At 37.0% G+C, this 12,374-nt stretch overlaps 1 protein-coding gene across 1 annotated transcript in view; it reads right to left on the minus strand.

Moving 5' to 3' along the window:
* SPON1 (spondin 1) overlaps positions 1 to 12,374 on the minus strand; it is a 178,949-nt gene that overhangs the window by 131,896 nt on the left and 34,679 nt on the right. The window contains exon 3 of the mRNA XM_066320483.1: positions 11,234 to 11,367. Coding sequence (XP_066176580.1) covers positions 11,234 to 11,367 — 134 coding nt within the window. The remainder of the gene's footprint in view (positions 1 to 11,233; positions 11,368 to 12,374) is intronic.

A 12,374-nucleotide genomic window follows, 5' to 3' on the forward strand; every position in this document is an offset into this window, starting at 1 on the left:
GAGCAAGACAACTTCTTTATGAGCAACCATGAGATGGTGGTCCCTCAATACCTTTGCACGTGGAACATATTTTTTATGTGAGCTTTTTGTATCATCATACACCTACTTCAGCCACAATTGCCAAGCAGTTGCAGCATAAGAGAGCAGAGATTTATTTCCCTATATATAAATCTAATATATATTCCATTTTCAGAGAAATCTATGGTGGGAAACCATATGATGGGCAATCTGTAAAACTTAAATGAGTTGGTTGATAGTAGTTATCATGGGGTTCCACACACAGCAGTGAAAGAGCATGAAGCTCATTATCCCTCTAACGAGCAGAGCTGAGTCCCTCCGTAGGACTGCTTCCCAGCCCTTTCTGCAGCAAATGAAACCCAGAAACCATTAAAAAAAAATCAAATGTGCTTTCTGGTGCATTGCAAGCCTTCAAACTGCATTCTGCTGGAGCAGTGAAGTGATGGAGCAACAAATCCATTTCTTTGGGAAAGCAGGGCAAAAAAGCGATCAGGCTGCTGCTGTTCAGATAGCAAAGATCCTTAGTGCATGTCTAATGATGTAGAAAAGATGGGAAAAGTGGGTACCTAATTACTGCAAGGAAAAAAAAAAAAGGAAAGGCCTGCCCAATTATTGGCTGAATTTAGCGTTTCAATCCTTTCACAGTAGCCTTAAAATTGTCAACCCAGGTAACGAGAATGACAACAACAATCAATTCCACAGCCAGTTCATTGTAAAGAACAATTCCTTTTCTGCGTGGCTTTTCAGAATTTCTGAAGAACTGCAATAACACAAATAGATGTTCCTTTAAGGAAACAAATCAGAATTGATTTTGTGGTGCTTCACATGAAGCAAGGAATCAAGATAAAGACAGTGCTCAGGTTCTGAGACCCTGGCTGGTCTTACACACCGCTCTTAGGGACTCTCCAGCTGTAAAATGTAAACTCACACAAGACTTCAAATGCTGTTCGATCCAAGGAAGGGTGGCCAGAATCCAGCACCTTGTTAATTCACCCATTTGCCTTTCATACTATAATAGAGCTTGAAATTGTAATTGCAAAACGTGCCCTGCAGAGCTGCTCTAGGTTTCTGTGAGCACACAGACCCTTCACCAAATACTTACATCAGCCTGCTAGAAAAATTTTTCTAAGGAGAATTTTGTCCCACACATGCAGTGCAGCTTCTTACATTTGACTGCAAGACCACCTACGTGCCCTCACAAGAACACCTTGAAATACTGATTGCATTATGAGGAAGCTAGTGACCAGTTGTGCCACACTTATGGCAAACTTAAATCAGACTTTGGAACGTCTCGGAATTACCGATGTAGGTTTGAGAATATGCACGGCTCATCTACATTCTTTTATCTGGGTCAACAGACATTTTGAGTAATGGAGGATCTTGCCAAAATGTTATAACAGCAGGTTTTGTTAAAGCCTCAGTCACTAGGCATATATTGGATAACATCATTTGGTACTAAAATTAAAAATTAACTGCCTTACACTACTTATATTTCCAATTGCTTCCTTTTTACTTCCTTTCATCATTGCTGTACATAATTTGCCCTCTGCCACGTGCCCTTCACATGCACTGATGTGCAAAACATATTTGGGCCCACTGGAGTGCTGGTTTCAACACAGAGACCAAAATCTTTTTATCTGTGACCTGCAGAAATAGTATGACAACTTGATTCATGAATAAAATACATCTTTTAAAAAGGCATCACATTTCACTAAAATAAAGCCTTCAGTTCCTGACACAAGACAAATTAATTCCTTAATATGAATTATCATGCATAACTTCAGGCAGGTACAAAAAGCTGATTTCAAACATTCAGTAAAAAAACATGACAGCACTTCTGATGTCATCAATAGTGACTCTCTGTATGTTTTGAATGGAAATCAAATTATGGCTATCATTATTATTTTTATTCCTTTTCTCTCTTTGTTTCCCCTACAAAATGAGAATGGCCTTGAAGTCAAATTAAACATCTGTTTGCAAAATAAACCAGAGTGCTACTGACAGCTGCTGCTGAATGGCAAATGTCCTACAGCTGTCGGGCTCCTAAATTAACAATGATTTTTATTACAAACAGCAAACAACAAGCAAATTACAGGGCTGATTTTTTTTTTCTCCGTCCCTCTATTTGAAGTTTATGAAAATGCAGACTCTCCTTGAGACTCAGCCAGAAAGAAATCACAGTTTGCTGTTTTATTTCCTCACTTACAGGGAGCAAAATGTCAGACAAAATCAGATTTTACTGTAAGATAATTCACAGAACTTCCCTCCCGGCACATCTTAAAGCTTTTTTTTTTTTTTTTTTGCATTTTCCTCTATAATATGTAAATAGAATTAAAAATTCATTGAAGATTTGTCTTTCTCTGATGCAAATTTTGTCAATAAGGAAAACTTTCTTGATTTTCTTGATTTTCCATACATCTATTTAGATTTGTAATACGCAGGTGCAGGGGAAGCTTGATCATAGTTCACCCTACTATCATACAGTAAAGTCAGACAGGAAGGACTTGGGTGGTTTACTCAAGTCCCTTCTGGCATCACTTTTTATGGCTTCCTTAGTTATCTTCAAGTTTGGAATCAGAAAGTAGGAACATTATGAAGCACTGCACCTCATTTTCTGCTTCTCATGACTTTTTGAAATGCACAATTCAAACACACCATTGTCCTTAGACCAGCGCTGAGAATCTGGAAGGACAAAGGAACTTGGCATGGATAATGGTTAGCCAACAAAAATTAAAGTGTTAAATGTCCCATGTGGTTTTGTAATATGCCAAACTAAGAAACAGTTGAATTCTGACTCGTTTCTGTGTTTGTGTCCACTGTGAACCTTACTAATTAATTTTTTATTGAAGCATTTACCCACGAAATCTGGAGAAAACACAATGATTATCAAAAATGTGACTGACATCAGTGTCTTGTCATAAGGCATGTTGAACTTTTCCAGTGCCTGAATTCCTACCCCACTGCACATCGATGAACAATCTTTTTTCTCTCTTTTTTTTTTTTTTTTTTGCAAAACAGCTTGTTTTACAGAAAGACATTTGTGAGGAAAAAAAAAATTATAAGGACCAATGAAAGTAACTGCACATGCCTTCAGTTCACCTCAAGATGTGCCATAACACTGATTTTTTCTTTTAAATATGAAATTATTTTAAGCATTTTCAAGGTATAGTTTAAAAAAGTTTTAGAATATTATCTTTCATAATAAAGCCATAACTGCATTCCCCCTGCTGCTACAGAAAGACCACCACCCTTCTCCTTACTCTGTTTTTCTCATTGCTTTTCTATTGCTTTGCTCTGCTCAAGGAATAAACCCATCCTTGAGTAGCAAAACCATTAAGCTGTTTTGCTTACACTACATTTTACAAACAAAACACCATATGAATAAATCTAACTAGATTTTATAGGATTACATTAATTATTGCACCATAAAATAGATTCTCTAAAAGAACACAAAATTATAAGAAAATCCATTTATAACACTTTTCCAAGTTCACATGCTCTCACTGTGAAGTTAAAGGAACAATATTAAACCTCTGGGAAAATGAAAGTGAAATGACTTTTGGTTTTAAAAGTAGATGTGTCGGTAGATCCAGAGGGCTGCTACCATATATATTGAGAAAAAATATACCTTCTTACACCTAATAGTAGAGCTGATATAAATATAGAAGCTATATAAAAATACACATTTGTCTTTCTTCCTAATGCAAGTAAGTTCCCTGTAGGTGTTTCACCTAAGAGATAAAATAGAGGATTCTAAGATAGTTTCACTAAAAAGTTTAAACTTTTGTCCTATTTGTTAAAAAAAAAAAAAATTGCTGGATGAAGAAAAATTTAATTTATTTTTAGGGAACCAGGACAGCAATTCAAGCTTTTCTATCCTGCAGTGGTTTATAAAGAGTCACTGGCCTCTAGCTGCTCTTGAGAAAACAGAAAAAAATTGAAAAATTATTTGAGGTGTGCATAATAACCCAGAGTTGAAGGAGAGCAATGACCCCAAATTTATTCATTCCCAATCTATGCCTCTGGCCATTTAAAGCTGGGCACATTTCTGTTGTATCTCCTAAAAGTGAAGAACGGGGCAAAACGAAGGTACATCAAAAGGATCTCATATAGAAAAATGCACATTTTCTATCTATCAAAGTTGCATTTGTCCTCTGGACTGTAAGGATGCACAGAGAGATCTTAGTTTGCTATCTTAATTGTGTAGAAATACCTAAACTGTGTACATAAAACGTTTTATCTGAGCTATGAAATATTAGGCTGTACTGCTACTATGTCTATCAAAAATGAGGTGCAGAAGATGCTGTTACGTGGAAGTTAGCTGGAAGATAAAGAATTGATTTTTTTAAATAATTGTAGCACAGTTATTATAAAAGTTTCTGTGCATGCAGAAGACTCAGTGATCCTTCTAGGAAAAAAAATAAAGTTATTTATAATGTGAACACTCTTATCTCCTGTTGTTTCACAAACAGAGCTCTTGCTAGGCAAGGAGGGCAGGTTGTTCTCTGCTTTTCTTTTGCTGTTACATTTACTCATAATGGAAAGCTGCCAGTAAATGCTTTACAACTGTGCTCAATTGCTCCTCTATTAGTATTCTAATAAACAGATAAAACTGTTGACATGAAGTGTCTGGACAATCTGAGAGGATGAATGGAAAAGACAGTATAACAAATTTAATATCTGATTCAAACAAACAGAGTTTCTGTGTTGTTAGTTTTTATACTTGGAAAATTTAGAGACAGAACTTTACAGTGAATTTCTCATAGCTCATCAACCACGTGCCATTTGTACTCATCTGCTTCAAAATAAACCGTGTGTTTTTTCAAAAAGTGAAAATTTCCAATCTCCTTTAAGAATTACAACCCAAAAGTATTCAGGAATCCTAAAGGAGCACGTAAGATCACCATTTCACATCTTTTGTGGCAAACAGTGTGTTGACTTAAAGAACACATTCCACATAAAGCATTTATGTACACATCTAATTAAGCATATGGGGAAAGACTTGAGCTATATTTTAATCAGGTAAGTACCCCAAAAAGTCAAGAAAAATTGTACATATTGGATAAGTGGAGGCAAGGAAAGAAAATGTTTTAGTGGTGAAAACAGCAGAGAGGAGCAAAGAATCTACTTAGAGAACTTCATCACCTTTGCCAAGTAAACTGAATAAATTCAAACCACGTCCAGCTTCTCTTCCCTGTGCCAGTTCATTGGTACTGATGAGGGATTTAGGACAAACATGAAAAGTACCAAACAAATTTTTCAGCTGAAACTGTACAAAATTCTTTGTTTTTTATTGTTTTTTTAAGTTCAGCTCTGTGGTCATCTATCAGATGTTTTTTTCATATGACTGGCAACAGTTTCAGGAGCACTGCAGCTTCCACCCATGTAAATCAGTTGGGCAAGTGGAATTCTTTCTTTTAGAGGCAAATTTATGCAATATTGGTTTTGTGGGAATCATTATACCAACACTTCTAGTAAGAGAGGCTAATTCTGAAATACACTTTGATTCTGAGCGCCTCATAAACATTTCTCTTCACACAGAGTTAATGACTTGGTCACATATTAATCTACACACCACAAAGCTATTGTGAACTCCTGGCCTTGTTATCCAGGTGCCTCGTGCTCTGTTTCTGAACCAGGGATCTCATCATGAGCTCTGAGTGTAGAGAAGAGATCTGGCTGCACAGCAAGACACTTTCAGGATGTAGATGTAGTCATGAGCTGCTGAGGTTTTATGACATGTGGTTCCTCTTTTAGTCTCTCCTACAGCACAGCATTTACTCGGAGCGCCAGGCCAAGTGGCCAGAAATGACAGAATGCTTGAAGTTACAAGAAATCAAAAGGTAAATGTTCAGAATCTGGCGTTCATTCACCCACAGAGTTCTGATGCTTGAGAGGACGAGGACTGTCAGAATCCACAGGGAGGTTGGAAACTGAGTGTTATATCCAAGACCCATGGGCTGGAACTGAATTTGTCCTCGTAGACAGGACAGCTTTGCTCCAGTAGCACAACTCTCTATCTAAAAGATTTTTCTTGATATACACTAAATATGCCATAGTTTTTATTTAGAAGGCTGCAATTCTGTAAAATTCCACTGCTCTCTGATTATATGCAAACAACAGCCAGTGTAATTAAAATCATGACGATAATTACATATTCAGGAAAACAAGAAGCTCAACGCTTTTCCTCAAGAACTATAAAACATTTCCCTAGAGATGGCTCAGAACACATTTCCAGAAGCAAACAGCAGAGTCACTACGATGAACACAGTGCATTTCTGCAAGTACTAATGGTAATGAACAGTATTTACAGATAGCAGATTTTAATTTGTTGGTTGTTTAAGCACGATATGTATAGCAGAAATAAATAACTTGTCTGCAGGAACTTTTGCTACATTTACCATACAAATCACGTGAGTTGTCTGAGAACTCAATTAATTCAAGAGCCAACTGCGGTTTCTTCTCTAAATAGTAAATTGAATATAACTTATCTGCATGTGGCCATCATTTACTGAATTTCATAATTAATCTCAGCCTCGGTGAAAAGTAGCAAATGTTAAAGGAGGAGAAGATAATTACCATCTCACAGTACTTGACTCTTCATGAGATCTACACCATCTGACAGAGTTACTCAATTTGGATATTAACAAGATTCTCCCTACCATGAAATTTTAATATGTGACAGTTAAGAACTTGACAACGTTTTCTCCACTCTTGTATTCTATCACAGAATTCTAAAGGACTTGCAGAAAACTGTTTATTCTGTATTTCCCACCAGTTACCCGGGTCAGACCTTTTCCCTGCTCAGCACCACACTCAGCTCAGACACTGTGTTGAGGAACACGACAAATCAGCTGAATCTAGAAACCTGGGATCCAAAGCAGCCTAAAAGAGGCAATTTTCCATCACTGCTAAGAATCTTTCAATAAACATTTATTGTCCTTTTTTTGGTCAATGGCAGAAATCACTATCTGAAATCCATACTTTAGACTTTCCTTGTATAACAAGATAAATTTCCATTATTTGGAGGGGCTTTGTTTATAGAGTTAAGCACAGCCTCTGAATATTCGCTGTCAGATTACAAAAAAAAAAAAAAAAAAAAAAAAAAAAAAAGCATGTGTACTGTTTTAATTTTTATGAAAATTGAAAAGTAGAAGAGGCCAGACCAAGCATGAAAGTTTATATGTAGAAAAAAAAAGGTGTTTCTTAAAACAGTTTTCACTCACTTCAAAAAAATTTTAAAATGGGTTGACCAGGGTTCAAAACCCTGAAAATTTCTCTACTTCCATGTGATGAAAACTCCACCAGGCTCTACCACAGCTCTGTTGTCTATGTAATTATTTTCTGCATAAACACACATTGCAAAAATAAACACAAACATTTCTCAAGAAAGTTTTAGCAGTAGGCTTTCAAAGGTCCTGGAAAGCAAATGCATTCTGAAGAGCTCAGAAACCTACCAAGTGGAGTTTAAAACAGAAACTTTTATCAGAAGACAAAGGAATGACCTGGCCTTCCCATCTTGACGTGTGACATGTTGATGTGCCATCAATCACAAGAACCAAGGGAAAGAAAATAGGGAGAGAAAGAGTGCACTGTGAACATGGAAAGCAGCACTGTGAACGTGGAAACAAGCAGACTGTGCAAAGCATGACAACTTGGAAGGTCCAAATAGACAAATAGGAAAGAGGGCTTAAAGCTTGAGGGTCCTCCAAGCAGTCTGTAAAATAAAAGTCTTTTATCTTATGTCCTCAGTGAGGCTCAAGCACAGGCCTAAATTTGTGGATAAATGGACCCTCAGCTATTGTTTGCATTCCAGAAGCACATTTAGTCCTGGCAGTTTCAGTAGGGTCCAGAAGGATTCAAATCTTTAGGGTATCTCACTGTCATCTCTTGTTGGGAACGAAGAAAACGCATGAATTATTCACAACTAAACAATTACAGCACAACATCATATGTTAATCCATTTCCTTCTTTTTTGTCCTCACAATTCTAGGTCTTCATGCAGAAAGAGGTGTTGTAGAAACAAGGCAGTGACAATAAGTCAAATTCAAACATGTTTTTTTTCCCTTAAACTTTGTATTTTGCAATCTCAAGGAAATCTAGCACTACACACAGGCATGTGCACATGTCAAACGATTTAGAATCCCTTGCTGAACCCTACAGCTACAGATTCTCATTTGTCTGTGTTATTCTGTGCTCGTCATAGCCACACTGATCACATGCACTATGCCTAGAAAGCTCTGGGAAGGCTACTACCCAAATCTGAGCAAGTCTTTCTACCAAAGCTACCAGATTTCACAAAGTACAGAAAACTTCACCCCTAGTTCAGGAAAAGCTTCCTGGAAGACTCTCTACTTAGTTATACCACTAGAAAAAAAAAATTACATTACTTGGCACTTAAACTGTAATAAGTTTTTATGGATCAGTTACATTTAACTTGTGATTACATTTAACTTTTCAATATATTGAAGTCAGTAGATCAGGGCATAGGGAAAAAGTTAATCCTCATGATCCAGAACAGAGTCCAAAAATGTTGCCATTCTGTGTTGGAAATTCTAAAAAAACACTGTCATAGTCTGCAAGGATTGAATCAGATATGTATTGACAATTAAAAAAATATTTGCACTCCCATCACATACAGAAGAAAGAAAAATACAGAGGGTTTGTTTCCCTTAAAGTTCAAGGTTTCAAAATTTTTCCATTATGAGTATGGACTTAAGTCTTAAAAACAATATCTGCTTTCAGAATTTTGGTTTTTTCACCTAGCATAGTTATGAAATAATTTTTTCCAATGCTGATGTTCCAATAATTATTTCCAAAATTTCCATTCTGCTCTACGGGAGCAGACCATAAAGAAGGTTTGTGAAGAAGGCTGACTGTGAACTCCAATGCCATCAAATCTTTACATGCAAAAGAGAGAATGTAAATGTTGTTAATGCCAGCAGTGAATGCTGTGCATGGGGCCATGGAGGGCTGCACTGCAGCACAAACAAATGCCACATTATCAGGTTAATTTCTGGCATCAGCAACTCTTAATAATGGCCATTCTTTCGTTAAACAGCCCTGGGCATGGAGCTGTTCCTTGCCTTCTGAGGTCAACAAAGCCTTCATTGGAAGGAAGCTTCTATTTCTCATATATTTTTTCCTGAAAAGTACTTAACAACTTCTTTTCACTTTTCAGCAACACACACCCCAAAGACACCCACAGCACACTGTAAATAGGTGGTCATAACACCAACATATTCCTTTTCCTGGAGCCTGCACTTCCAAGCTGCTCTTTGTTTTTTCCCAAATGGGTTATGGAAATTGGTGCCAGTGAGCTCCTCCAGCTCTTTGTTGGCACTTCAGTGTTTTACTGGCACATCCAGCAGCCTGAGAAGGCTGTAAGCCACTGGTTCACTCTGCACACTCTTTGAGACAGTGGCAATTTCGTACTTTCATGTGCAGACCATCAGATCTGCAGTTCTGACTGTTATGTTTTGTAGCCTCTCTTCTGCAACAATTCGAGTACTTCAGAGAAAAAATCAGTGTTGATCACTCAGCATGACCTGACTGGCAGCAAGGAGAGAGAAGAAACATTTGTCAAGATCCTACAGTTGGTGGTACTTTACTGCACTCCCGCTCTGAAAAGACCCAGACAGGCCTCTGAAACAGCCACAACTGCAGATGTTTAAGTTTCAGCGAGAAAAATCTATATTATACCTTAAGGGTTTTTTGGGGGTTTTTTTGGTAATGGCAATTTTAGTTAGGACAGTAATGGAAAAAAAAAAAAAAACTAAATCCATAAACATTGTGTTGTTGAACATCATTACTGGATTAAAGTTTAAACCTTGTCTCTTTAAAAAGCTATATAAAACATCATCACCTTATTATTAATTAAGTTAAATAGCAAGTGCCTCAAGCAATATTGGCTATGCAGCTAAGAGGGGGTCAGTCCTGGGGGAAAGACTGAGGAGCTTTTACTGATTAAAAAGCTCAGCAACACTCAAGGAATCTTCTGGATTGCCAAAGAATCTCTTGAAATATTCCATCTATAAACATAACACAACTTGTAACAAGTTTTATTACAGGCTGATGTACACTTGTCTGAGTGCACTGTAAAGACTGTAAATGTATTCTTGAGCTGCTTTAGTACACAATAAACCAGGAGATTCTTAAAATTATTACACTGAAACTAAGGAGCACCAAGTAGAAGCACACTGCCAAAGATTTGAGACTGTTCCAGAGCCAGAGTTGAGACTAAATAACCCTCAGAGATGCGGAAGAGAAGGAACTGTCTGCCTCATGCCCATCAGCAAGAGAAGTGAAGCACAGGGTGAAAGCAAAGCAGCCATGGACCATTTTTACTGGTGGCAATTTCACAGCCTGTCCAGAAATCAATTGCAATTCTAATAACACATTTTCCTGAATAGGCCTGCACTATCTCCAAAACAACGTTTGTGATAGCCTTTCCTTAAAAGCCTAAAACTCACTATCCCCAGCACTGAAAACCCTCTTGGAAATACTTTGGTTTGCTGCAGGGCACATCTAAGCAAATTTTAAGGCTTCTCCTAGACATGAATTCAAAGCAAGCAAAGAAATCCCAATTGTCCACGAATATTTGACCAATCTGTCCAATTAAACACAGCAAACAAAGTCTTAAGAGACAGGACAACGTTTCTCTGGCACTCTTTAGCTCTACAGACCAGTGAGAGACCCTAAAGCAAAGTGAACATACATAGGGTTATCTTTATTTACTGCTTGAAAAGCATGATTCCACATGAGAGTGTGTAATAATAGTAAAATATCAGCAAGTGATCTCTAGGTGTAAAATAAAAGGATTCACCTCTAAACAAAAAGGTCTGGTTTTTCTGATAAAAGTCTGTTTAGACAATCATGGCTTTGCAGAACACTCCTATTACTCATCTCAACTAAGAGCATGTTTGTTATCTACCAGAGGGATGCAATTTTGATCTCAAAAATTAAGACTGTTTAGATTTTTTTATTGTGAAAAAAAAGGTTAACAAGTTCAAGGTTGCTGACTCAATGGTTATTGAAGGCTTGGAGTTCCTTTTGACTATTTAGGCTTTAAATTGCTAATGTTTCGCTGTGCAAGTGGAACTAAACTTGGTCAAACGTGTCCAAGGAGAAAAAAAAAACTTAAGAACTCCATTGGTTCCAATAAATATTCAACTTATTAACTGAATTTTACTTAAATTTGCCTTAAAATACTTACTTCAGGATCACACATCCTGTCCCAGTGGGAGGAGCTGTCCAAAACACCTGGATGCGTGTCCTCCTTCTAGGTGTGCTCTCAGTCACAGCAACAGGACAATTGCTCATGAACTGGGTTTCTTCTTCATCTATGATCTAGAGAAGAGTAAAGAAAAGAATGGGAAAAGATAAGGACATGCATGGCCAACATCTTTCATGTGTGTTTTGTCAGTTCGTGTTTTCTTCGAGTGGAACATTTTTAATTCTCTCTGCTTAGCTCAGCACTGCTTCAGTGAATTCATTTAGAGCATGCAGACTGTCACTGAATTGAAGAGTAAAAGCTCACAAAATAAAGACAGAAGAATAAGTCAGTTTGGGGTAAATAGAATTCAAACTGTTTGGAGCATCACTTCAAATAACCTTTATTTGAAGGATCTTGGTTACTGGAGCTTCCTGTAAATATTAATGAACTGAACATAATAAAGTATTCATAATTTCAGATGATTGAGAATCTGTTATTTAGTCCAAACTGCAGGTTTTTTGCTTTTTTGGTTGATTGATGATTAACAGAAAAGTTAAAATGGTACAAGTCAAAAGCCAGATAGGCAGATTTGGAACTGGTGTTTCAAGGATTTTACTCAAAGGTGTCACGTCAAAATAGCTTTCTCACTGCATATGTGTTTCATGGATCGTACTTTAAGCCTTCTGTTCATCAGAGCTCAAAGAAATTTCATCAGAAACTGTTAACTTTTATCTGGAAACAGACAATGCTCTGATATTGCAAAATTTTTTCTTCAAAATGCTCAGTGGCCGTTTCATTTGATGAAGCCCACAATTCACACAACATTGGGTCAACATCCAGGCAATGAATTACAAACTTTACCATTTCGAGAAAAAAAAAAAAGCTGTATTTATCAATTTATAGCAAGGTTCAGCTCTGAAGGGCCTTTTCAGAATCCTGGTCCTAACAACACAAACAAACAAACAAACACACACTTTTCCCAATTAAACTATTCAAAAAAATTAAAATCTTTTGGCAGTAAACATAAGATTAAACAAGTATTTTGAAAAAAAAAAAAACTCCTTTACATTCTAAAAAGAGAGAGGCAATATCTTTAATTGGGCCAGATCCACTTTAGTGAGCAGGCATCCTCACTATCTCA

The sequence above is a fragment of the Sylvia atricapilla genome, chromosome 6 (assembly GCF_009819655.1).
Source record: "Sylvia atricapilla isolate bSylAtr1 chromosome 6, bSylAtr1.pri, whole genome shotgun sequence".
NCBI classification, from domain to species: Eukaryota; Metazoa; Chordata; class Aves; order Passeriformes; family Sylviidae; genus Sylvia; species Sylvia atricapilla.